This window comes from Sinocyclocheilus rhinocerous, unplaced genomic scaffold, assembly GCF_001515625.1.
Source record: "Sinocyclocheilus rhinocerous isolate Xijiao unplaced genomic scaffold, SAMN03320098_v1.1 scaffold299, whole genome shotgun sequence".
NCBI lineage: Eukaryota > Metazoa > Chordata > Actinopteri > Cypriniformes > Cyprinidae > Sinocyclocheilus > Sinocyclocheilus rhinocerous.
Genome location: NW_015652998.1, coordinates 3,249,473 through 3,275,460, shown reverse-complemented (window position 1 = coordinate 3,275,460; position 25,988 = coordinate 3,249,473). Strand labels below are relative to the sequence as shown.

At 37.4% G+C, this 25,988-nt stretch overlaps 4 protein-coding genes and 1 pseudogene across 7 annotated transcripts in view; 2 read left to right on the top strand and 3 right to left on the bottom strand.

The window, feature by feature from the left end:
* The window catches only part of brd8a (bromodomain containing 8a), a 15,009-nt gene extending 12,345 nt beyond the window's left edge, over positions 1-2,664 (top strand). Inside the window, exons 16-20 of the mRNA XM_016521549.1 lie at positions 22-114; positions 224-292; positions 446-728; positions 1,434-1,478; positions 2,229-2,664. Of these exons, the coding sequence (XP_016377035.1) occupies positions 22-114; positions 224-292; positions 446-728; positions 1,434-1,478; positions 2,229-2,288 (550 nt within the window). The 3' untranslated portion in view covers positions 2,289-2,664. The remainder of the gene's footprint in view (positions 1-21; positions 115-223; positions 293-445; positions 729-1,433; positions 1,479-2,228) is intronic.
* A 1,138-nt stretch (positions 2,665-3,802) lies between these two features.
* On the bottom strand, positions 3,803-5,389 carry LOC107715306 (dnaJ homolog subfamily C member 18-like). The gene is made up of 2 exons (XM_016521383.1): positions 5,187-5,389; positions 3,803-5,105 (listed from the first exon to the last, which is right to left on the bottom strand). Exons 1-2 carry the CDS (start codon positions 5,353-5,355, stop codon positions 4,981-4,983), a joined length of 294 nt encoding a protein of 97 aa, XP_016376869.1. The 5' UTR covers positions 5,356-5,389; the 3' UTR covers positions 3,803-4,980.
* Positions 5,390-7,632: 2,243 nt separating this feature from the next.
* Positions 7,633-16,918, bottom strand: LOC107715412 (dnaJ homolog subfamily C member 18-like). Its single transcript, XM_016521548.1, has 8 exons — positions 16,383-16,918; positions 14,754-14,949; positions 14,534-14,679; positions 13,321-13,533; positions 13,046-13,158; positions 11,255-11,364; positions 9,017-9,189; positions 7,633-8,935 (listed from the first exon to the last, which is right to left on the bottom strand). The coding sequence occupies exons 1-8, from the start codon at positions 16,522-16,524 to the stop codon at positions 8,811-8,813; spliced, it is 1,218 nt and encodes a 405-aa protein (XP_016377034.1). The 5' UTR covers positions 16,525-16,918; the 3' UTR covers positions 7,633-8,810.
* Positions 16,919-17,793: 875 nt separating this feature from the next.
* Positions 17,794-20,576, top strand: LOC107715270 (serine/threonine-protein kinase pim-2-like; annotated as a pseudogene).
* A 1,875-nt stretch (positions 20,577-22,451) lies between these two features.
* Positions 22,452-25,974, bottom strand: LOC107715304 (endothelial cell-specific chemotaxis regulator-like). Of its 4 annotated transcripts, XM_016521379.1 has the most exons (9): positions 25,765-25,974; positions 25,316-25,435; positions 24,136-24,231; positions 23,929-23,970; positions 23,562-23,669; positions 23,388-23,486; positions 23,274-23,307; positions 22,895-22,965; positions 22,452-22,799 (listed from the first exon to the last, which is right to left on the bottom strand). In XM_016521379.1, the coding sequence occupies exons 1-9, from the start codon at positions 25,937-25,939 to the stop codon at positions 22,699-22,701; spliced, it is 846 nt and encodes a 281-aa protein (XP_016376865.1). In that variant the 5' UTR covers positions 25,940-25,974; the 3' UTR covers positions 22,452-22,698. The 4 variants fall into 4 exon arrangements, with proteins under 4 accessions (XP_016376865.1, XP_016376867.1, XP_016376866.1 ...); XM_016521381.1 differs by lacking the exon at positions 22,895-22,965; XM_016521380.1 differs by lacking the exon at positions 23,929-23,970.
* Positions 25,975-25,988: the final 14 nt, after the last annotated feature.

The window sequence follows — 25,988 nt, the reverse complement described above, 5'->3', positions numbered from 1 at the left end:
TCTCATCTTCATCCTCCTCAGCTCTATCTGCAGTGAAGATCAAGAAGCAATTCAGGCTCAGAAGATCTGGAAGAAAGCCATTATGTTGGTGTGGCGAGCAGCAGCCAATCACAGGTGAGAGTCTTCATTACTCTGTACCAAACCCCGCCCCCTTTTATCTGAAAGCCTCAGTTCTGCGCAGCCAGAATGATTAAACTGAGTGATAATTGGTCATTTTAAACAGGTATGCAAATGTCTTCCTGCAACCAGTGACGGATGACATCGCCCCTGGTTACCACAGTATTGTGCACAGGTGAGAGCGAACTGTTGAAGGTAAATTCAAAGGGTTTTGCAATGAGGAATCCAATTGTCCTTGATGATTTGAGATAGAAAAAAATTGAACATACAATGAAAATAAATTCCAAAAAGTAATTACAAAGTCTTTGTGACACTTTTGGGTTCTTAGGCCAATGGATCTGTCCACCATCAAGAAGAACATTGAGAACGGGCTGATCCGCACCACAGCTGAGTTCCAGCGCGACATCATGCTGATGTTCCAGAATGCAGTGATGTACAACAGCTCGGACCATGATGTGTTCCACATGGCCGTGGAGATGCAGAGGGACGTTTTGGAGCAGATCCAGCAGTTTCTGGCCACACAGTTGATCATGCAGACCTCGGAATCGGGCATCAGTGCCAAGAGCCTGCGTGGGAGAGACGCCAACCGCAAACAGGACCCCAGTGACAAGGTGGGATGCTTTATATGCCATAGCACTTTTATACTTTTGCACATTTCATCAGAAGATTCTGGATAACTAATGTTAGTCCATTGAAACAGGATATGTATATGTAATGTCGCTGTTTTTGAAGTAAATAAACTCGCAGCTTCACTATTAGTAGAGAGACTGCACAGACGCAGGTAATTCACAAACACAATCTCTCCCTCTCTCTCACTAATTACCGTACTTTAAATAAAAGCTATAATTTATTCAAATAAATGTAATCTTACCACACTAATAATCTCTGTTTGATATAATTATATTTTTAATATTATGTATTTTATAATTATATTTTAACTTTGTTAATTTCTTGTGCCCTTGCTGGCACCATTTACTGGCACCAAACTTTTGAATGGTAGTTCATATGTATACATTTAATAAATTATATTAATGCAGGAAGTAATGGACATGAAATATGGATTTGAGTTAAAAATTTTCTATAATGTGAGAAGAAAGAGACTGCTGAGTGATATGAAAGACATCACATTAGATGTCTAAATTTGGTCAGTGCTGTTGAGTCGCACCTTCTGCAGATCATTGGACTGATATAATACAGTCAACTTTTACAAACATTTATGAAACCAGAATCTTTCTGTTCTTGTCTTTTTCAATGCAACATCCACCTTTAAACTGCTTTTGCATTTGAGTGTGCATTCGACCTTTGTCTTCTCACAGGACTGTGTTCCCATGGCCTCTCCTGCATTCCTTCTCTCTCTCTTTGTAAGTATCCTGTCTGCTTCTTTTACCCCTTATCATCGCTGTTTTTTACAGATATTTTGAAGAATGTTGATAACTAACAGTTGCTGGTAGCCATTGACTTCCACAGCAGGAAAAAAAAATACTATGAAAGTCAATGGCTACCAGCAACTGTTTGGTTATCAACATTCTTTAAAATATCTTCTTTTATGTTGAACAGAAGAAGAATTTTCAATTTGGGGTGAAGTTAGAGCCAGTGACTTTTTTGAGAAATCACCTGTTTGTTTACTGGAGACTACTGGCAATTTTTTATATACCATAACTGTCAGATTTGATGTTCTGTTTAACATATATTTAAAAGTGATCTGGAAAAGCTGCTGTAAAAATAGGGGGAAAAAAGTTACTTGCTTTAAAAGGATAGTTCACCCAAAAATGAAAATTTGATGTTTAAATGATATAAATACTGTTCGGTTTCTGGCACAAACCGATCGTTTTGTGTCTTAGGGCATCAATGTGTCGTCACGAGCCGCAGTGTTTAATTTGGATTTGTCTGTGCATGTTTTTTTTTACTCTCATAGATTTTGTTACCATTGCCATGCATTATACGACTGATAGACTGCAACGGCTGGAGTTAAAAATCATCATATGTGTTCGACTGAAGAAACAAAGTCACCTACATCTTGGATGCCCTGGGGGTAAGCAGATAAACATCAAATTTTCATTTTTGGGTGAACTATCCCTTTAAAGTGACTTTGACTCATTCTCTTTCTGCAGGACGGGGGCACCAGGGGGCGACGCTGCGCTATAGAAGCAGACTTGAAGATGAAGAAATGAGCAGCCAGTGGGTGGATTCCTTTGAAATGCTAATAAGTGACTGAGTGATGAAGACAGCATCAGACAATCTGTCTGAACCATATCGCTAATACGCTTAAACAGCAGAGTTCATGAGGGTTTCACTGGAGCGTGGTGTTTGGGATTGGACAACGATAGGACTGCCTGAAAACCTGTGCATATATGTCTGTGTGTATGTAATTTTGTGAGGTGTGTGTTGTGTAGTACTAAAGATTTGTTTTGTGTACGAATAGTGCCTTTATAGGTATTGGTGAATGACTGGTCGAAGGGACGAAAAATTAAAATTAAAATGCCTTCTTATGTAAGAGCAAGGTTACTGACATTTTATGCTGTTTTCACTCTCTGCCATAATGCTGTATTCTTGCCGCTGGGTCAAAACAACCCAATAGCTGGGTCAAAACAACCCAATAGCTGGGTTTGTCCCTTTTTAACCCAGCGCTGGGTTATATTTAACCCAGCATTTTTTAGAGTGTATGCTTTATGTGCTGTTGTTTGTAAGTGCTAACAATTATCTTGTTGTAAGGTTGAATCAGAGTTATTATTGTTAACTAACACTAAAACTAAAACCATAAATAATATTTTCGTTATCTGAAATAAAATAAAATGATTTCATTTCAACTAGTTTCCAAGACAACATTTATCATTTTTGTTTAGTTTAAGCTGAAGTACTAAAATATTTAAAACTAATAAACAAATACTATATAGACATACTAAAAAAAGAGACTGTCGTTCCAAACTAAATTACTTTTTTTTTTTTTTTACTTAGATTTTAAATAATGTTCACACATGTAACAGATGAGGACCAAGGACTTTCAAGCTCCAAAAAAAGAACAAAAATAAAAAAGCATCATAAAATAAGATAATATGACTTGTGTGCTATTTTCAAAGTCTTCTGAAGCCTTATGGTAGAATGGTGTGAGGAACAGTGTAATGACAATGTAATAGCTGTATCGACAGATCTTTTCTTCCAGATTGTGACACATCTGAGTAAAACAGATGATCAATAATAAAAACAAAATGTAGGGCAGGAACTTGGTTCAATCCATTGGTTGTTGATTGGATGGAGACAGATGGGAATGCAAGCTTGTAGTTGATTGTAATTAAAGGGCTGGATTTAAGCAGATGATATGATTGAAGGAGTCTGATCGAGCTCTAATTCACCAGAAGATTGGGCTGAGACATTTTTATTAAAATGGTGAGATCAAAAACAAACAAAAAAATTAAATAAGATTACATTTTTATGCTTACTCAAGTCATTATTTATTGAAAATCTTTGGTCACCATTGACCTTAACTGTATGGAAAAGATTTATTGAATTTTTGAATTAATTATTGCTTTTATGCAATAAAAAGAGCTGTAAAATTACAACTATAAATTATGATACTGACATGATCACCTCTTCCTGACAATCTGTTTTTGGTCAATAATTAATGAATTCTGCATATAAGCATACAACTTTTGAGAATCACAGACCACAGAGAAACCATGTTTGATTAATGTTTTATTTAAGCAGCACAAAAACGCACTCAATCCAAACAAAACTTCCAGCAATTTGTGGACTGCATGAAAACAAGATCAGAATACCAGCACTGGCACAAACACTCCACGTCACATCCAACTCTCCATTTCATCCCGAATGAGTGGACGCTTCCTGTAGCACTTCTGAACATCTTAGCCTTCATGCTCAAATTTGTGCTAAAGATATATTATATAGTATATTATATATAGAACTTAGTGTTCAGTGACATGAGGTAAAACATTAATTGTAGTTCAAAACAGATGCTCAGTAACTGTTATTTGCCTAGTTATAATTACGGATATTAAACTGTGCCAGTAACACCTTCAAACACTAACAAGGCAGGAAGAATGCATGGATGGATGGATGCATGCAATAACAAGAGAAGTTAAGACAAATAAAGTGCCAAAATATAAATCAAACACTGCAGATTAATAAATCTGAGGTAATGGCATTTAGCATTTCTGTCAGTGCACTGAACATTTTTACCTTCTTCACAAAAAAAGACATTGCTTAAAAACAGTTGCCCAATACCTTTAAATGTCCAAAACATACAGCACGGTAACAAAGGACCAAAAAACTAATTTAATGTACACAAGGGGCTTTTTTAGTCGCTACGTCCAGAGAGCTTTGACAAGCTGTAGTGGTCTATATCCCTGTTTTTGAGAACCGTTTGTTTCCAAAAACAAAAAATTAGCTTTCTATTAAAAGTTGTTGTCAAATGTAATTCACAGCACAAATTCAGAAAAAATAAATTAAATGTTATTAAATAAGTTAAATTCCTATTAACAATAAAGCTTAAATGCAACTAATAAACGACAAGCACTAGCTTTAATCCTGTTGGCCAGCCTGGAGTCGGTGCTCCTTAATGTAAGGAAAAATATATACCAGGCGCTCGCACAAATTAACCTCTCACACACACGCAGTTGTGCATCGCAGCTGAATCAGATGAGACAAAAGCCGTCAGACTTCACCCCATTCATGGATGAAAGGCACAAATGCTCAAGCGAAAATCAGCTTGGGTTCCTGCGATTTCACATCTCTCCCTTCCTTTCTCCTTCCCAAAAAGGTGACCCACCCAAGTAAATTGAAATATATAACCAATACTAAAAGCTTTTTGATTAGGCAGACCATGCTGTCTGGGAGGGCGACGCAGCCTCAGTCTCCTCTCTGTCGTCCCATGAAGCGGTGCAGCTTGTCACAGTGATCCAACTTCATGGTCTCGGCCTTCTGCTTCAGCCGCTCGTCTCGGTACAGTTGGCCCAGATTAGCTAGATCAGATTCTGAAACAAAACAACATAGCTTTAGTAATACAGGGGTTTATATTACAGAGTCATAACCTAATGGATGAGAAGACATCTTACTCTGTTGCTTCTCTTTCCAGCAGCTGCTCTGTAGATGGTCAATATAGTCGCTCTCAATAGTCTTCTCTAGCTCTTCCAGGGCAGCACCGCGGTATTCGTTCTCAAAACTCTTATCCACATAGTATGGCACACCCATGTGCTGGGTTTCTCTGGACACCACCAACCCCATGGACCTGTGAGACAGAGAGCATATGTCAGTGCCCGGTTGCATAAAGCACCTTAAGTATGAGACTTAAAGGGGTCATATGATGCTTTTTTAAAGATCATTATTTTGTGTATTTGGTGTAACAGAATATGTTGACATGCTTTAATGTTCCAAAAACACATTATTTTTCAAATACTGTACATTATTGTAGGTCCTCTATGCCCCGCCTCTCTCAAATGCTTTGTTTTCTACAAAGTCCCTCCTTCCGACAAGCGCAGTCTGCTCTGATTGGCCAACTGACCCAGTGCATTGTGATTGGCCGAACACCGCAAGCACTCGTCGGAAATGTAACGCCCCTTACCATAATCGCGAGCTTCATCTTTCAAAATAAATGTAAAGACAGAGCCCGAAAGGAGAACAGAGTCTCGTGACAGACACAGTAATGAATATGTGTTTCCAGTACACAAGCCACGGTTAAGCCAGCTGACTCCACTGTGATGTGACGCTGTCTCTCTCTCTCTCACACACACACACACACACACACACACACACACACATGATGCGCAAAACTCCGCATTTCAACAGTCAATAGCAAATACTTAAACTAATAACAAAACAGCAGCTGATTCAGAAGCGCCAGATTGTCATAGCAAAGTCAGAATTACCTCCTCTCCAAGGTCCATGAAACGGTCGTCCATAAAATGCATTGCTGTTCTGTTGTAAGTAATCTTAAAGATTCCTAAATGCATCTACTTTCGGAAGGCCAAATAAAGTGCTTTTGCTTTCACCTAGAAACACAAAGCGTCTCCCTGACATGACTGCATCAACACTAACTGCGGTTACTGAAACCACGCCTTCTTTCTTTGCGTGCACATTTGGGCAGCATTATGCAAATATTTCCACATAGTGAGGTAGATATGTGGGGGCGTGTTAGAACGAGCCGTTTTAGGGGGGCGTGGCAGAGTCTTAACTTTGATAAAGAATATCTCTTTGGTTTTGAGACTTTAGTCTTTGCAACTTCAGGGATCTTATCTATGCACAATCAGCTTGTAACACTCCAAAGAGAAAGGAAAACTTGAAATCGCATCATATAACCCCTTTAAATAGCACAACCGCAACTCTTTAAATTACAGCGTTCGTCAAACATGCACTTCGGAATATGTTTGTTATTTTCCCTTTATGGTTAAGCTAACCAACAGTTTAAATAGGATGACAGTAGTGACGCAGTAGCGTCTTCATTCTCTCACACTGTTCTTTACCATTTTGTTATTATGTTTATCCGCTTTTACGGTGAACTACACGACGATGGATCGGTTTGTGCCAGAAACCGAACAGTATTTATATAATTTTTTACCTCTAATACACCATGTCCAACTGTCTTTGGGCGCGCGCACGGCATCCGGTGCGTGAGGTGGTTACGTGCTTGGGGTTGAACGACTTTCTGATTTTTTGAAGTGGACTTTTATGTGATGAAAGTCTAGTCGAAGTCAACTAGTCGCTGATGATGTCATTAATGAACAAATAAGTCTGGAGCTGTCATATGCCACCACTATGGCATATGACACAGCGCTGCCCACATAACAGCTTTTTTATCAGTTATTTTGTCTTTGGGTCGTTATATTTCTCACAGATTTCTGCTCATTCTAAATCAGATACAGATAAAGTAGCACAGTAAAGATTACATTAATATGAATGCATTAGTGAGAGCGACTGCATGTGTGAATTAATTCTACCTGGCAGCGTCTCTTAGCTGTATCGACAGATCTTTTCTTCCAGATTGTGACACATCTGAGTAAAACAGATGATCAATAATAAAAACAAAATGTAGGGCAGGAACTTGGTTCAATCCATTGGTTGTTGATTGGATGGAGATGGATGGGAATGCAAGCTTGTAGTTGATTGTAATTAAAGGGCTGGATTTAAGCAGATGATATGATTGAAGGAGTCTGATCGAGCTCTAATTCACCAGAAGATTGGGCTGAGACATTTATTAAAATGATGAGATCAAAAAAACAAACAAAAAAATTAAATAAGATTACATTTTTATGCTTACTCAAGTCATTATTTATTGAAAATCTTTGGTCACCATTGACCTTAACTGTATGGAAAAGATTTATTGAATTTTTGAATTAATTATTGCTTTTATGCAATAAAAAGAGCTGTAAAATTACAACTATAAATTATGATACTGACATGATCACCTCTTCCTGACAATCTGTTTTTGGTCAATAATTAATGAATTCTGCATATAAGCATACAACTTTTGAGAATCACAGACCACAGAGAAACCATGTTTGATTAATGTTTTATTTAAGCAGCACAAAAACGCACTCAATCCAAACAAAACTTCCAGCAATTTGTGGACTGCATGAAAACAAGATCAGAATACCAGCACTGGCACAAACACTCCACGTCACATCCAACTCTCCATTTCATCCCGAATGAGTGGACGCTTCCTGTAGCACTTCTGAACATCTTAGCCTTCATGCTCAAATTTGTGCTAAAGATATATTATATAGTATATTATATATAGAACTTAGTGTTCAGTGACATGAGGTAAAACATTAATTGTAGTTCAAAACAGATGCTCAGTAACTGTTATTTGCCTAGTTATAATTACGGATATTAAACTGTGCCAGTAACACCTTCAAACACTAACAAGGCAGGAAGAATGCATGGATGGATGGATGCATGCAATAACAAGAGAAGTTAAGACAAATAAAGTGCCAAAATATAAATCAAACACTGCAGATTAATAAATCTGAGGTAATGGCATTTAGCATTTCTGTCAGTGCACTGAACATTTTTACCTTCTTCACAAAAAAAGACATTGCTTAAAAACAGTTGCCCAATACCTTTAAATGTCCAAAACATACAGCACGGTAACAAAGGACCAAAAAACTAATTTAATGTACACAAGGGGCTTTTTTAGTCGCTACGTCCAGAGAGCTTTGACAAGCTGTAGTGGTCTATATCCCTGTTTTTGAGAACCGTTTGTTTCCAAAAACAAAAAATTAGCTTTCTATTAAAAGTTGTTGTCAAATGTAATTCACAGCACAAATTCAGAAAAAATAAATTAAATGTTATTAAATAAGTTAAATTCCTATTAACAATAAAGCTTAAATGCAACTAATAAACGACAAGCACTAGCTTTAATCCTGTTGGCCAGCCTGGAGTCGGTGCTCCTTAATGTAAGGAAAAATATATACCAGGCGCTCGCACAAATTAACCTCTCACACACACGCAGTTGTGCATCGCAGCTGAATCAGATGAGACAAAAGCCGTCAGACTTCACCCCATTCATGGATGAAAGGCACAAATGCTCAAGCGAAAATCAGCTTGGGTTCCTGCGATTTCACATCTCTCCCTTCCTTTCTCCTTCCCAAAAAGGTGACCCACCCAAGTAAATTGAAATATATAACCAATACTAAAAGCTTTTTGATTAGGCAGACCATGCTGTCTGGGAGGGCGACGCAGCCTCAGTCTCCTCTCTGTCGTCCCATGAAGCGGTGCAGCTTGTCACAGTGATCCAACTTCATGGTCTCGGCCTTCTGCTTCAGCCGCTCGTCTCGGTACAGTTGGCCCAGATTAGCTAGATCAGATTCTGAAACAAAACAACATAGCTTTAGTAATACAGGGGTTTATATTACAGAGTCATAACCTAATGGATGAGAAGACATCTTACTCTGTTGCTTCTCTTTCCAGCAGCTGCTCTGTAGATGGTCAATATAGTCGCTCTCAATAGTCTTCTCTAGCTCTTCCAGGGCAGCACCGCGGTATTCGTTCTCAAAACTCTTATCCACATAGTATGGCACACCCATGTGCTGGGTTTCTCTGGACACCACCAACCCCATGGACCTGTGAGACAGAGAGCATATGTCAGTGCCCGGTTGCATAAAGCACCTTAAGTATGAGACTTAAAGGGGTCATATGATGCTTTTTTAAAGATCATTATTTTGTGTATTTGGTGTAACAGAATATGTAAGACAGCTGCCTCCACTGTGATGTGACCCTGTCTCTCTTTCTCTCTCACACACGCACGCGCACACACACACACACAAACGTTGCGCAAAACTCCGCATTTGAACAGATAGCAAATACTTAAACTAATAACAAAACAGTAGCTGATTCAGAAGCGCCAGATTGTCATAGTAAAGTAAGAATTACCTCCTCTCCTAGGTCAGGTTTTGCCATTAAAAACATCGACTGTTGCCATGGTCACGTTATTTGTTAATGCAGATAGCGGTGTATGTTTTCACAGAAAACAATACAACATGGATAAGGAAAACAAAAAAGAAAACCAAATATGAAAGAGAAGGACCAGACGAGACGGAAACTCAAACTGGTAATTCACTCAAATGTGAACATTAAAGCGCTAAACACTCATGCAGCGCGTTTCATTCATACTCGAAGCCAGAGGGCGCTCTTGCGTTGAAAGTCCAAACCGGATTCATAGAAGTAGCCTATCTAATAAGCTGAACTAGAACCGTAAACACAATAAACTCACGATTGCAACAATATATGGTTTATGTGTGTTTTTCAAGTCATCTCCAGGTAATATGTAGGAAAATACAGGAATAAAATATTATGGAATATAAATTTGCTCTCGAGTGTGACACACTCACGTTTGAGCTAATTAACGTTATGTGCCACTCACGTTTGAGCTAATTATGTGCTGTATGTAATTTGATCAATGTTTATATGTGAATAAATGCGTAAATTAAAATCTGTTTAACATAAAGCAGCCGATCATGACTTGTAGAAGACTAAGGGATACTTAAAGGGGTCATATGAATAGAGCCCTGCATGGGCCCGGCCCTTGTCCAACAGCTTTATGAGAATTCTCGGGCCGAGTCCGAGTGGATCCCGTTTCTTTTTTCTCTCTCTCTCTTCCCCATTACACAGCTATTAAAATAGTTGTTTCAACAAAACCTTGTGGTTTTGTAAAATAAGGAAAACAAACAGGCGCTTTCTGTCTTCTTGGTCTTGAGCAGGAGTGCTTCACTGACATGATAAATATATCTATAGAATGCTTTAAATTATTATTTTAAAACGCAATAATTCAAATCGAAAACAAAAACTCTTTCATTATGTAATCCGTAAAGATGCATTTCTCTCTAAAGGCACGTCCAATGAGGATGGCTAGTCAGGTTCGTCAAATTAATTTTTGCAACATTGACGCAGAAAACAGTTTATTATCAAATATCCCCTCACAATTTTTTTTACTTTTTTTTTGTTTGTTTTTTTATTTTATTATTATTATTTATTTTTGGTTTTGTTTTGTTTTTTGGGCTGATGTGCCAAAATTGTGTTTGCATTCAGTAGCCTATATGGCAGCATTTTTGTGCCACGTTTAAAAATAACTAAATAAATAAGAAACGTCATAATATTTTAAGAATAAAGTTGTATCATAAAATTGACAGAAGGCTGAGACTTAGTAACAAAGCACAAAGCTGCGATTATTGGGTGGCATGCGTGCTTCAAATAATGAATGGACTTGAAAACTTTAAACAACATTTCCAAGCATTAGCCTATAGCCTAATGACTTTTTTTTGACTGAAAAAAGGTCCAATTTTTTGCATATGGGCCCAGGGCTGACTTGCTACACCACTGAATAAGACTGATTTACCCGCGTTGTAACACAAATAAATGCAAGGTTTTTGGATTTCCCCCTTACTTTAAATGCATGCTTATGGCTCATTATTATTAATAATAATAAAAAAACATTAAACTTTGAACTTTTATTAACAAAATAAATAAGGATATAAGTAACATTTAAGGGATATTTTATGCAATGCCCTTAAGTGTAAGGGAAACTTAAGGGCAATCTTAAGGGAAAATTACACTTAAGGTGCTTTATGCAACCGGGCACAGGTCTTTTCTTAAAGCAGATGTTTTGAACCATGTGTCATGATTGACTTACGGTTTGTAGAAGAGGCTGTAGGGAGGGTTGGTGGCCATCAGCTGAGTGAATACAGATATCAGAATGAGCACTAGCACCGGCAGCAGCTGCAGCAGAGCTGTGAAGTTGTTCTACATGAAGAGAAACAGGAACAAGTATTGAGAGGGACCCTGTGTACAGTATGGAGGTCAGAAACAGAATGAAGGTGAGGTCAAATTAGTGAAATTTCCACGATCAAAAAAGTAGTGTAGCGATGTATGCAGCATCGCTCATACAGAAGTCGCTTTTAAATCAAACAGCTTTCTGTTGGTCAATCTGTTACCAACTTGAACCCAGTGCAAAATCATCTGCATGGCAAAATCTTTTGCCCTCACTCGAAATTACTGACTGTGCAGATTCTAGTTTCACTCGTGAAAATTAGCTGAACAGCTCTGTTTTTCGAGTCAATGACATGACTGTCATAATAAAAATACATTAAAAATGCTATTCATACATACGTCAACTTGAATATACCTACGATGAACGTGTTCTACGATGAACAAGTTTTTACATTTCTGAACTAAAATTTATTTCTGTTCTTATAGCAAAGAATAATGCCTCACTAAAAGGATAAAATAGGATTTAAACTTTAAATATTTGTATTATTTCTTACAATTTGTTTTCTTAAACTGCCTTACTGCTTATTAATATTTGAAAAACTTCTGTCTGTTAAATGAGCCAACTAGAAATTATATCATGCAGATGACCTCATAACACCACATAACATTCAATGTCCCAACTACAAAATATATTTAAAAAGCATTTTGGAAAATAATGATTAAGATGTGTACACTTACATTTATTCAAGATGTAAGAACAATATATGTTATTATTGGGGCTGGGCAAGTTAACACAATAATTAATTAACGCAGACAATTATTTTATCACGCATTAACGCAGTTATTCTTGTGTTTATTGCCATGTCCTACTTTGTTGTGCTGTAGACTACAAAGTTATTGCAATTTAAAAGTCCAGTTATGAACGACAGGGATAAAAGATTTGTAGCTGTGTATAGTCGTCTAAAAACCATCCTCAATTATCTTCTATATATATTTCACATACCATTTCTGACCTCCTGGCAAGGATATAGTGATGTGAAATACGATCGGGAGTCTGCGCAGGGTGTTTATTTTGAAATTGAAATAGATTTTTGGACTTTTATTTTGTATCTACTGTGCGGCTTGGACGCGGCGTCCGTCAAAAACAGGTGAACGTTCTTAGGATCGCAACGAATGACGGCACGCATGAGCCTCCTTCAAGACGCACCATCACAAGAAGAATACACGGGTTGTATGAAAAAGAGATTTTAATTTGATTTGATTACATTAATGTTTAAGTTGAGATTTACAAGAAATAATTTAACTGCTACTATGTAAAGGGAATAGTGCTGTAAAATGCACCTTATTTGTTTAAAGTGTTTGCAAACCAAATGTTATTGCACTTTTGTTCATACAGCAGTACTTTTCAAATAAAAGTGTGCAATACACTACTTTTGAATTCTTTACTGAATTTTGTGCATAACAATGCAATTAATCGCAGAAAAATCATGCAATTAATCGCGATTACGGTTTTTTAAACTTTTGCCCAGCATTAGTTATTTTGTATTTTAAATTACATTTTTTTAATGTCAAGGCATTAAATTTAGTTTTTCAAAACCATATGAAATTTATTATGACACTTATTTGTGACTGACCCTTGTTTGAGGATTGGTCCTGTTTTAACCCATAACTTGTGTACTCACCTATATGATCAAGTAATCATAAGATTACTCACCGGACTGTGGCTCTCCTCCACCTCTTCCTCCCGTCTCTCATACGTACGGCGTCTGCGGGGCTGGTAATAATGAGTGTAAGAAGCTCCTTGGTTGGTATATATATGGATGTTGCCTGCATGAGGATAAGACTTGTTTGTTCTTTAAACATGTGACAGAAAAATTTAGCTTGCATTGTATTAATTATTAGAACATATAAATGCTCCAAATGAAATTACACATTGCAGTTAATGAAAACGATTTCCTTAGCTGTAATGCTTTTCTTAGAAGTTCAGACCTGTAGGAAACCTGCCCCCGAAGAATATGTTAAAGAGCTCCTCTGGAGAGATGTCAGCCTCAAAGTCTCTGCTGAAGGTGCGGTGGTGTCCATACGCATGACTAGGCTGGGCTGAAGCATGACTGGATGTCTCTGCAGGGCCCTGGTCCCCACACTGATCATATTGCTGCCTTTTCTCTGGGTTACTGAGCACTGCATATGCATTGCCTATAGCTGAATAGAGAACAGGAGCAGAGAAACACAAATATTACAGCTTTACATTAATAATATATATCTAAATATAACAGAGTGAGGTCAGTAAGAGGTCTTTTATGCTCACCAAGGCTATATTTATTTGATAAAAAAATACAGTAATATTGTGAACTATGATTACAATTTAAATGTTTTCTAATTTAATATGTTTTAAAATGGAATTTATTCCTGTGATTGCAAATCTGAATTTTCAGTGTCACATGATCCTTCGGAAATCATCTAATATGCTAATTTGGTGCTCAACAAACATTTTTTATTATCAATGCTGAAAACAGTTGTGCTGCTTAATATTTTTGTGGAAACCATGACATTTTTAATCATTTTTTATAATAAAATAGAAACATCAAAACAACAGCATTTATTTTAAATAGATTTCTTTTGTATCAATCAAAAGTATTTAGTGATCACTTTAATACATATTTACTGAATAAAGTATTAATTTCCTTTAAAAGCAAATAGAACTGACCCAAAACTTTTTAGCGTCAGCAGTAGGGTACCATTTTAGAACCGGTTCCAAATTTCCAATAATCGGGTATTCGATAAGACATGTGCATTTCGATTCCGCTTAACGATTCCCGCGTTCGCATTTTAATGTGATTTAAAACTGGATTTAAATTTCTGTACCTGACATATTTGTTCAGTTTTATTTATTTATGCTATTGCTAATTAATTTGTTTACTTGTCTATAACAATTTATTGTTTAAAATTTATATTAGTCTAGTTGTTTTTTTCTGTGGTACTTTTTTGATAAAACCATAGACATAAAAGAGAATAAATATGTTTGACATCTAAATATTTGACTTAAAATTTGTTTAATGGATTTTTTTTATCTTATTGGAATCGGAATTAGGAATCGATAAGAATCGGAATCGATAAGCAGAATCGGAACCGGAATCGGAATCGATAAAATTCAAACGATACCCAACCCTAATCAGCAGTGGTCATAACATATATGAGATGCCTTTAAAAGCTTCGGTCGCTCCAGGGGCACAGTTCTTATCCGGGTGGAAGCGTAGCGCCAGCTTCCTATAGGCTTTCTTCAGGTCGTCATCACTGGCATCCTTTGGCACCCCCAGAATCTCATAGAAGTCTCTGCATCTCTTCATCCTGCACAGGTTTAAGCAGGAGATAAACAAACAATGACTGACTTCTCATTTTTGGGTGACTACTCCTGTCAGTACCTGAGCACTCCTTGCCGCTGCTCCTCTGTGTAGCTCTTCTTGTCGTCGCTGGACCCCTCTGCTCTCTCTCGTGTACTGGGCCGCTGATGTTGAGCCGGGCCATCGCCTTCAGAGTTTCCCCAGCCGGGTGGAGGTGTGTAGGTATGCTCCTCTTCAGGGGGAGTGCCGCCATTCTTCACAATGGCATCAATCAGTACTAATGAGAGAAATCAGAGAGAAATTTTAAATTGATTGTAGTGACTTTTTTTTTTTTTTTACTTACTAGCATTAACAGTAAATTATACATAATTACATGCAATTAACCCTAAACCAAACCTAACCCCTATGTACATGTTGTTATTACTCAATACTTCAAAGCGTAAAAAAATTAAAATAAATAAAAGCTAACATCATGCATTAGTATCAGGACTTAACAGTAAGTTGTTTTTTTTCTGCTGGTCCCCCATTTCTATTAACAGGATTTCTGCAAGTTTTATGAAGGTGGATTTAAGACTTTTTAAAAGAGCTGTTTACGACCAATTAAAGAAAATTTAAGGACCAAATTGAAGGGAACACAATACATCAACATGTTCTAAGTTTCTAAGGAGACCACAATGACTTACATTAGCAACACTTCAGAGTTTGAAAATACAGCTTCTAACCAATCTCCATTGCTTTTGAATTTATTTTACACACACAGCTAGAATATGGAAACAACTTTCATTGTACCTTCTGAACACAGCACAAAAGTGATGTTCTTCATCAGTATTTGTTCCAGTGCAAATGTAAAAAAATTCTTAAATTAAAATATATGCAAAAATGAATTGCATTTGTCATTAAAAAAAGAACAAATATCTGCTAATATCTGCAAAATGAACTTTTTAAAAAAGGTTAATCCAGGTTTCATACCCCCGATATTTGTTCCTGTTCCATAAATTTTAATTTTGTTCAATTTCTCAAAACGAGACTCACAAGTAAAAGTATCTTGATTTAAGAATGTTTAGATACTTGTATTGTAAAACAAGACAAAGATATAGACATAGTGAATTTTTTGCAGCCTATGCAACATGTCATGCCATAACTTGAATTTAAGACATTCTGCTCTAGTCTAAAATCTTTTTAAGGCGTTAATTTGTGGAAAGGCAAATTAAGAGTTTTTAAGACCCTCAGAAATGTTAAAAAAAAATGTTTTGGTCCCACTGATTTCTACTGTATTTTTGTCCAGACAATGGAAGTCAGTGGTTACTAACATTCTTCAAAATATCTTCTTTTGTGATCCGCAGAAGAAAGAAATGCATACAGGTTTGGACCGGAACCACGTGAGGGTAAACGATGACAAGTTTTTCATTTTGGATGAACTGTTCCTTTAAAAAAAAAACTGCGAAAAGCTGAATTATGCAGCTTATCATACAAGTTATTTTTTTCTTTCTCAAGACTGAATTACAACGGGGATGTGTTTCATAAGATCAGTCTCCACAGCTTTCAAAACGTCGTACGTCAGATCTTTTCAACCGCTGGGAGACCGAAATCCACCGCTGACCTGAGGACAGCTTATATAACGCACAACATCCAGACGCTGCACTTTCTATTTCAGCGCACTGACCAAACACACCTGATTTGTCAATCAAACCACAACAGCATGATACAAACCTCTGGCCCGGGTGCTCGGGTAGATCTTCTGCGCCTCGTACAGTAGCTGCAAGGCTTTCTCTTTGCGTCCTGACCGCAAACACAGCTTGGCTTTTTCTATCAGCCTGTCAGACTCCTCTCTGTCCATCTTAAACTGTGCCATTTCAAGCAATGACACCGCAAACCTGCATGAAATGACTACAATGGACGAACAGAAGCAAAATAATCAAAACAAAGCGTGTTTGACTGTAAAAACGACTCGCGATGTTGTTGACATGAAGCTAAATCTAGTGCGTTATGCTAATGCAACCACAACAATTTAACTTCCGATGTTAGACATCTTCCGCTCTCTTAACGGACACCGCGACTTAGTCGGATATGAATTTATTATCAAAACAATTCATGTTTGATCCTCTATATTAGATTTGGCTTCGTCATTGTAAAATGTGCGAGAAAGACAGAAATGCAATACTGCTTGCCATCCATCGCTAAACGGAAGCGGAAGCGCCCGAAGCGGTGGACTACAATCCAAACAGCCTATTAGAAGGCGACATTCCTTGCCGTAAATGGCATGATGGCAATACCATAAAAATCCTAGCTGGCACTCGGCGTTAATAAGTGATGCTGCAGTGGGTGATTGTTGATTAACCCGTTATTTGTTGGATAAACATAAGCTTTTACTGGCTCTCATGCACTGACCACAATGACCTTGTACGTTTAGATTAGAATTATTTCAAACGAACTCATAAAAAAAATCCACGTTTTAATATAAAAAAGAACCGTCGCTAGGGTTTAATATGTACTTTACAGCACATGCAAAAAAAAAAAATAGGCCTACTGAATGTCGGCTGTTAAGGGATGCACATCATTTTCAAGATGAAAGCACTGCCTGTCGCCCTCTTGTGGCTGTGACAAGGAATATGAAAATTCAAAACTAGTATTATACTTATGAACATTGTTAGAAATGTGAATCTCACAAACTATAAGGATTGGAGACGAAGATTTGTCCTCCAACATCATATCTTGAGCACATTCCGACAAGAGCCAACTATGCCATGAAGGTAGCTCAACAGCATTTTTCATTAATATCAGGTCAGATCAAGTGGAACATGTGTTTTAATATTCAAATTAAATTACACAATTATATAACAATTGTTTGATACTGTTGCATGGTGCCTTTTAAGTTTTCACTATTTCAAGAATTGTTGAACTGGTCCAGAAAGCTAAAGGATCAAATCTGCAAACAAATGATGCTAGAGATTTTCTCAGAACTATCTTGCAATACATTTTTATCAACCAGTGAATATGTAAAGTCAAGATCACAAGATCAAATTTGTTCAAATTAAATTTCTGGTCAATGCAGCTGGGGTTACACTTTATTATATTACAGTGTAATAATAATGATAATAATAATAGTAATAATAATAAGATGATGATGAACAACAACAAGACGAAAAAGAAGAGGAAGATAAAGAGGTTTCGGTGGTTTGCCTTTTTCTTCTGATGTTTGTCTCGTCCCAAATCCACCAGAGCTCAGGATGAGCAGGTGGAGCAGGATGAGATGGAGCAGGACACTGACGAGGCCCCAGCAGGAGGTGTACTGATGGTAAATGACAAGCTCTCTCAGTCTCTCTGAACATCAAAATATCTCCTAATCATTAACACACAATGTAAAAATCACAGTCACATATTATAAAAATGCAGATCAATTACTTTATTCCACAACATGTGATAAAAGTTTTAATATAGAAAGCAATATTTTGAAGAAATTTAAGATTTCAAGTAGTCAAATGTTCCCCTAAATGAAAAATGAATATGAGAATGCAATATTTTATTGTTTTTATTTGATTAAAACAATCATTTGGTTGATATTCTTCTCTTTAGATCAGACTTCTCTACAGGACATCATCTGTACTGTAGAGTTCAATGATCATCAGGAGCCTCCTGCCAGTAGTTCTGAAGTCTCTCCCGCCGCCGAGGACCAGCAAATGCTGGACATCCAGCCTCAAGATCAGGACAGTCCAGTCAGTCCATCAGCAGATGAGAGTGCATCACATCTGCTGAGACAGCTGGGCTGTGATGAGATCGTGAGGATTGAAGGTGAGTTTACTGTCATAATCCAAAATATAACACACACATGCTATTCTTACAATATATTATTTTAGATGGATGTGTATAAAAGAAAGTGTATGTTTTAAATAATGCAGCTGCAACGTTTTTGGAGTTCACTTAAATAATCCTGCATTGTGATAAATTTATTTTTCAAAAGTACAGATATTCTATACTATATTTCTCAAATCTCAATTAATATGAAAGTACAAGTATAGTAATTAAAAAAGAATTAGAAACAATGTTAAAATAGTTTTAGAATAAGCATGGCATGCCAAACTGCAGGACACTGCTTTATAATATAAGAAAAGATAACTATAATTATGTTTTACTAGACCACATTTGCTGGAAATATGTTATTGCCAAGGATCATATGGCTCCGTATATGAAGGGACCCGCTGTGAGGACGGCCTCAGGCGGCTGTGAAATTCACAGCGAAGACAGAGAACGAGCCATACATCAGCCTTGTAAGTGAACTGTGCTCTCTGTGTCATCGCCTGTTAGTCATTGATTGCAGATCATAACATTTTAGTTTAATGTGATCACAGAATCAAATAATTAATATTTCAAACAGGCTGCGCAAAATCCTTATTTGAGAAATCACTTCCATCTAACCGTCATAAAAATGGTCTTTCTTCTAGACTGACCATCCCAGATCAGTGCCTCTAGAGGTGGCCCTGACAGTCTTGGCCAATCAAGACCCCAGCTGTCGCCACATAGTTACTGGACTGGTGGGACCATCCCGACCAATACATTATGGTCTTAGAGCAGCCCTCACCCTGTATGGACATGCATGATTTTTGGCTGCATTATGATGGCCTCTTCAGTGAGGGGATGGCCCGTCATTTCATGCAGCAGGTTATCGACGCTGCTGCTGTGTGCTGTTCCCGGGGGGTCCTCCATCGCGACATCAAGATGCCGAACCTCCTGGTCAACACAGAGACCCTGGAGGTCAAGCTGATTGATTTCGGCTGTGGGGACCCCCTGAAAAGCACATCATACAAAACCTACAGTGGTACGTATTATTTTTCAAACATGTACTTTGGGACTTAAACTCTAGTGACCAGTGACTCCATATCTTAATCAGACGAGATATGAACTAATAATGAACTAACAACATTCTCAGAAGAATAAAAGCCAGTCATAATTTTTTTTTATTGACTATTATTAAATGCAGTCAGAGTAAAGTGAGAAAACATGCAGTGGCAAAGCAAACTTAACATTTAACAAACTCTTTCCTCCAGGGACAGCGAGGTACTGCCCTCTTGAATATTTTGAGAAGGGCGAGTACCATGGGAAACAGGCAACGGTGTGATCACTGGGAGTGCTCCTGTTCCGCATGATCACCAGCCTTTTCCCCAAAAGCAGCGATATCAGTTTGATGGACACTGATATCTGGTTCCAGCCAGGCTTTCCTGATGGTGAGATCTTTATTTCAACTATTTTTAATGAGACAAAACAGCTTTATAAAAGATGTCCTTATGGATAATACAGGAATCTTTCTCAGTTTTACAGCTTAGAAAGCGAGTGTAACGTTGAAGGTAATAATCAGACATCTCTCCATCTTTCTGCACAGAATGCTGCTGTTTTACCCGAGGTTGTCTGAAGAGCGACCCAGAGCAGAGGCTTCATCTGGAGGAGATGCTCTTCCATGACTGGTTTAAGGTACCTAGTCAAAGACAAGCTAAAATGATTTTGAAGACATATTAATATTTTTTTTGGCTTTTTGGTGGTTTAGTTTGATAATCTGAATATGAACATTAGCTTCCATATTTTACCTTTCAATACCTGCAGCAATTCATATAGTCAATCCTCATACACTGCATAAATAACAAGTTGTATGTTTATACCTTATGAAATATTTTTTGTCTAATTTGTAATTGTGTTTCAGGTCCCCCTGTAAGTCATGGAGGACAGGGTCAGCCTTGCGTCTGGCAGACTGACACGAGTGACCCCTCCATCCCTCCAGCCTTAGTGTCTTGCGGGGCTGGCAGGCCTTGGTTGCGTCTGGCGCCTTGGCTTGAGGCAGTAGTTTTAGCGTCTTGCGATACTCGCCTACGGATGTGTATTGTAAATAGTTTGTTTAGTTTTTAGTTAAAGGGGTCATATGATGCGATTTCAAATTTTCCTTTCTCTTTGGAGTGTAACAAGCTCTTGGTGCATAAAGAAGATCTGTAAAGTTGCAAAGACTAAAGTCTCAAATCCAAAGAGATATTCTTTATAAAAGTTAAGAGTCAGCCACACCTACCTAAAACGGCTCGTTCTAACACGCCCCAGGTATTCGGCCAATCACAACGCATTGGATAGCTGGCCAATCACAGCTCACCTCGCTTTTTCAGACCGATGAGCTTTGTAAAAATTGACGCGTTTCAGAAAGGCGGGGCATAGAGGAGAAACAATAATGTACAGTATGTGGAAAATAATGTGTTTTTTGAACCTTGAACCGCATAAACACATTTCATTACACCAAATACACAAAATAATGTTCTTTTTAGCAACATCATATGACCCCTTTAAGTTAAGTACTGCACCATCCAATCATATTTCTAAAAATGGAGTCACCTAGAGCTTCCCATAGCTTCCTGTCAAGCCTGTCCCACAAGTTCCTGGCATTGCCGCTCTAGAGGTTCCACTCACATGGCAACAGAGCTCACTTTCTCAGTCACCTTGGGCCCAGAGATCCTGTCAGGGGCACTGCAGAAATCCTTGTGAAGGCCACTGTCACTGCTGCTCCAAAACCTGCTGAGGTCCCACAGAGGTCCCTGACGTAAAAGCTCCAGAACACCATTTTTATAGCATTGCTAGTCCAAAAGGTCCTTCACACTGCTGCTCCAAAGGTTCCTGCAACTGGGTGCCAAAGTCAGGGATGCTTCAGAAATCACTGTAAAGGCCTCCATGAGGGTTCTTGACGCAGAACCTGCTGAGGTCAGAGAGCACCCAATCAAAGGCACAACAGAGGTTACTTGACTCGGTACCTTTTCAGAGCTACCCTGGTCCCAGAGCTTCTTGTCCTGGCCTGAACGTTTCTGCTGCTGCAACCCCAAAACCTGCAATGGTTTCAGAGCTCTGTGTCATAACAGCTACAGTTGCAAAGCTTCCCATCATGTGTGCCACGAAGGTTCCTCTCATGATGGTGTTAAGATTCATGTCACGGCTGCCAAAGAAATTCCAGCCAAGGCTGCCTCAATCTTTCTTTTCATAGCCTCAGTTAGAGCTTATGTCTAAAGCTGCTCCAGTCCCACAGCTCCTTTCTAAGCCTTCCTGGTCCCAGAGGTTCCTGCTAAAGCTGCTCTGGCCCTAGAGGTTTCTGTCTCGACTGCATCAGAGGATCCTTTCACGGCCCCAGTGTTTCCTGTCACTGGTGTGATTCCTCCATTAATATATTACACCTGTGCACCACATTAAAACACAATGTTTGTGAAAATAAACACAAAATGTGCTGTTTTATCAGGAAAACAATACGGTCTGGACATTAATCTGGTTTACATTTATCACTTTACCAGTCAAGTGTGTGTTAATGTGAGTAATAACCTCAGGTAAGTAGAGCCAGGTAAGTACAGAAGGTCAGATATGCTGCATATAAATATGTATTCAGCCATTTCCAAGCTTTTCTAATGCCTGATGGAAATACCAATATTTAAGAACTATAAGGTATAATGTACAGCAGTGGTTTGCAGTTCTGGACTCACTGCACATTTTGTATGTCTCTCTTAGTTTATGGAGCTCTCATCAAATCAGTTGATTATCTGAATCAGGTGTTTAGACCAGAATTGAAAACCACTAATGTACAGTCTTTACCTCAAAATAAAAGTCTGACAGGATCATCAGGAGAATGACACAAAACAAATATATTATCATGTCAAATGTGGCCTATACAGGAACACACACATACACATTTGTGTAGTTGGACTTTTGACTCAAATCCTTACATTCCGTATCTCACTTTACAAATACATTACATTACACATTAATGCACTTTTTTTAATCTGAAAAAGAATATGAACACAAAAGTGACATTTTATTTATCAATGAAGGATGTGTCATGTTTAATATACGAGAGCATGTCTGATATAGGGATCGTTTTATATGCAGTGCACCAATGTAGGCCATAAGCATGATGTGTGATCTGTGCACTGACCATCAGATAGAGGCACATTAATTCTCATTCATTTAACATTATAAATAGTGTATGCAGCCTCCAATCTCATGCACTATGAACTGAGTGAAATCACAGTCCGTCATTGATGCCCAGCGGGCCTCTGGTAAATTCTTGGTCCTCATTGTCCAGTATAGTGCTGTGAACTGAAGACATCTGGGGAGAATCTGTATCTGCACAGAAGAGAAGTGAATATATATTAGAATAACATAAAATGGGATCCTAGTCTTTCGGTATCACGAAAACACTAAGGAAGGCAAGTACTTACTGTTCTCTGTGTTTATTGTCCTCACAGAGACAAGAGTGATGCTCTCTTTCTCACAGTTGCTGGTCATGTTGCTTGATCAAAAATTGAGACAATTGTTTAATCTTAAGTTAATTTTCAACGGATCTGTTATCTAAATATAGTACATAATATATAATATTTTAGTAAATATTTTCAATTTGTTTGGATTTCTTATTTTATTTATTTATTTAAATGTCCCATTAGTACAGTATATTGATATCACTAACTTGTAGTTTAATTGTCATATTTCATTTTTTCTTATATTATTTTATATTTGATTTTATTATATTATATTGTATATATTATATATATAAAACAGACAATGACGATGACCACACATGCACAGTCAAGTCCTCCTCACCTGTCAGATACCACAGAATCACAGCTTTTAATACCTATACATAAAAAAAAACATTGATTATATTGCACACTTAAAAAGTAATCTTGAAACTGACAGAATTAGAGAGAAACCCACCCTCGTGCTGTATGGTGTCTCTACACCGTCCCCTGAGGTTGATAGCAGTCACCAAGACCACCATGACAACAATTAAAATGAGTATAAGACTCATCACACCTGTAATTGCAGACAGGAAATATTTTAGCACCAGAAATAATGGGTATCATGAGATTTTATCAGTTTAAAACCTACCAAAGGCGAGCAAAGTGAGGCCGCTGTCTGGTGTCTGCGAAGGTGTTGGCGTCCCCTCAGACAGGCTGATGTTTGAATTAGCTGTGTTTGCAAGTACGGAAACACCCACTGCACATGGAGCAAACATGAAATAGTGTTTTAATGTAGTTTTAAATTATAAATGCTTGACTGTATTACACAGCATGACCAATTCTTCAACATACATCTTAAATACTCAAAATGATCTTCAAATGCCATTTTTTCATACATTTGAGATATACAAATATACAAACTCATCTACATCTTGGATGGCGCTAGGGTGAGTATATTTCAGCAAATTTTCATTTTTGGGTGAGCTATTCTTTTACCAGCAGTTAATAATTACTACCTGATGTGTTATGCGAAGAGAGGCCAGATCCATCAGTACTGCCTGAGCAAACTATGGTACAGGTTACATTACTGTCATCCACTTCCACTGATTTTGATCCCCAAAACTCAGCTATATCTTGTCCATTTACATTTATAATGATACTTACTGTTCATATTTTGGCAAATAAGAATTTTTGGGGGGAAAGCCAGAAGAAGGAGGTAAAACCTGTTATTTTGGCTGCTGGGGATGAGGTGGAATTTAGAGTTGTGTCAGTGTAGGATTTTGGTGTTGTTAACTTGGAGCTGGTAATGATGGACTGTCCTGTAATACACAATTTTATAACTTTAATAAAATTTATTGTGTTAACCTCACAGTTCTCAGAATGAATTTCACTTAGTAGACAAGCAAGATAAGCCATCAACTTGCAGTCAAAATAACGAAATTGCAGTCTTCTCCAAATATACTCCCACTATATATAATGAATATTATAATTTAAGGAATAGTTAATCCAAAAATGAAAATGTACTCACCCTTAAGCCACAAAAGATGTAGATGAGTGTGTTTCTTCATCAAAACAGATTTGGAGAAATGTAGCATTACATCACTTGCTCACCAATGGATCCTCTGCAGTGAATGGGTGCTGTCAGAATGAAAATTCAAACAGCTGATAAAAAACATCACAATAATCCACAAGACTTCAGTCCATCAATTAACATCTTGTTGTGATGGAAAAAGCTGTGTGTTTTTAAGAAACAAATCCATTATTAAGGCGTTTTAACTTTAAATCATTGCTTCTGGCCAAAATGCCAGTCTGTAATCCATAATAATGCTCCCTCCAGTGAAAAAGTCGATCCCGTGTTATCCTCTCACATAAAGATCAACAGACATATTTGTTTAGAACTGTTTTGGACTGTTTTCACTTGCAAATGGTGCTAGATTGGGCATATTTCTCTCCTGATTCAGAAGAGACAACTTGTTTACTGGAGAAAGAAATATTATGAATAGAGGACTCATATTTTAGCTGGAAACACAGCTGATTTTTTTATTATTACAAACACACAGCTTTTCAGTTCATGTGGATTATTATGATGTTTTTTATCAGTTGTTTGGACTCGCATTCTGACGGCACCCATTCACTGCAGAGGATCCATTGGTGAGCAAGTGATGTAATGCTAAATTTCTAAAATCTGGTCCGATGAAGAAACAAAATCATCTACATCTTGAATGGCTCGAGGATGAGTGCATTTCAGCAAATTTTCATTTTGGGTGAACTATTCTTTTGCCAGCAGTTAATAATTAATACCTGATGTGCTATGTGAAGAGAGGATCCATTAGTACTGTTAAACAGAGGTACAGTCCACATGACTGTATATTTACATCAACTAAATTTATATTTGTGGCTTACCTGTGTGGCTAAAAGATACAGGAGCTGTGGTTATGCTCACAGTTTTTGAAGTGTGGCTGGTCATGCCATTCTCATATTGAGATGAAAAAGTAGAAGTCATTGTTTTTTCAGTTTGGACTTCTGAAATAAAAAAAGACATACATTTACATTAAGATGAACTGTAATTGATTTTTCTTCATCACAGATTAAATAAATAAACACTATTTTATTTATAAATTTTACTACTATACATGCTGAAGGAAGAATGACATTTTGTGGTTCATGTCTATTTGTGCAAATAAAGTTACACCGTCACAGATACATTTAAGAAAACATGTTGTTGTACATTTACCTATTAATATTATCTAAACAATGGTAAAATGAGGGTTACCAATTGTTCAAAACATCTTTGATATGGGAAATTCTTGTTTAGATATGAGAATTATACACAATTTAATAGAAATACTCACCTGTTCTTGAATCAACAGACCACGGAGATGTAGCATTTGTGTTTGGAGGTAATGTAGTTTGTATGCTTGTGTCATTTCCTGTGCAAGTTGCACAGAGAACATACATTTCATAAAAACAAATCTGCATACATAAAAAAAACAAAACAAAAAACAAAAAACTGTTTGGGGCCACCATACGTAGTCCGTGACTGTTGCAATTTAAGTCAGAAAACATTTAAAAACTT

What these genes read in the sequence shown, in the direction of transcription:
- LOC107715412 (XM_016521548.1), bottom strand. Translation starts at nt 16,524, where the DNA reads ATGGCACAGTTTAAGATGGACAGAGAGGAGTCTGACAGGCTGATAGAA. An exon ending in CCCGAGCACCCGGGCCAGAG is followed by an intron (nt 14,950 to 16,382) that starts GTTTGTATCATG and finishes TTCTCTCATTAG; the next exon opens with TACTGATTGATGCCATTGTG. An exon ending in CAGCGGCAAGGAGTGCTCAG is followed by an intron (nt 14,680 to 14,753) that starts GTACTGACAGGA and finishes AAACCTGTGCAG; the next exon opens with GATGAAGAGATGCAGAGACT.
- LOC107715306 (XM_016521383.1), bottom strand. Translation starts at nt 5,355, where the DNA reads ATGGGGTTGGTGGTGTCCAGAGAAACCCAGCACATGGGTGTGCCATAC. An exon ending in CTGGAAAGAGAAGCAACAGA is followed by an intron (nt 5,106 to 5,186) that starts GTAAGATGTCTT and finishes GTTTTGTTTCAG; the next exon opens with AATCTGATCTAGCTAATCTG.
- LOC107715304 (XM_016521379.1), bottom strand. Translation starts at nt 25,939, where the DNA reads ATGGTGGCCCCAAACAGTTTTTTGTTTTTTGTTTTGTTTTTTTTATGT. An exon ending in GTCTGTTGATTCAAGAACAG is followed by an intron (nt 25,436 to 25,764) that starts GTGAGTATTTCT and finishes TTTTTATTTCAG; the next exon opens with AAGTCCAAACTGAAAAAACA. An exon ending in GATTCTGTGGTATCTGACAG is followed by an intron (nt 22,966 to 23,273) that starts GTGAGGAGGACT and finishes TTTTTGATCAAG; the next exon opens with CAACATGACCAGCAACTGTG.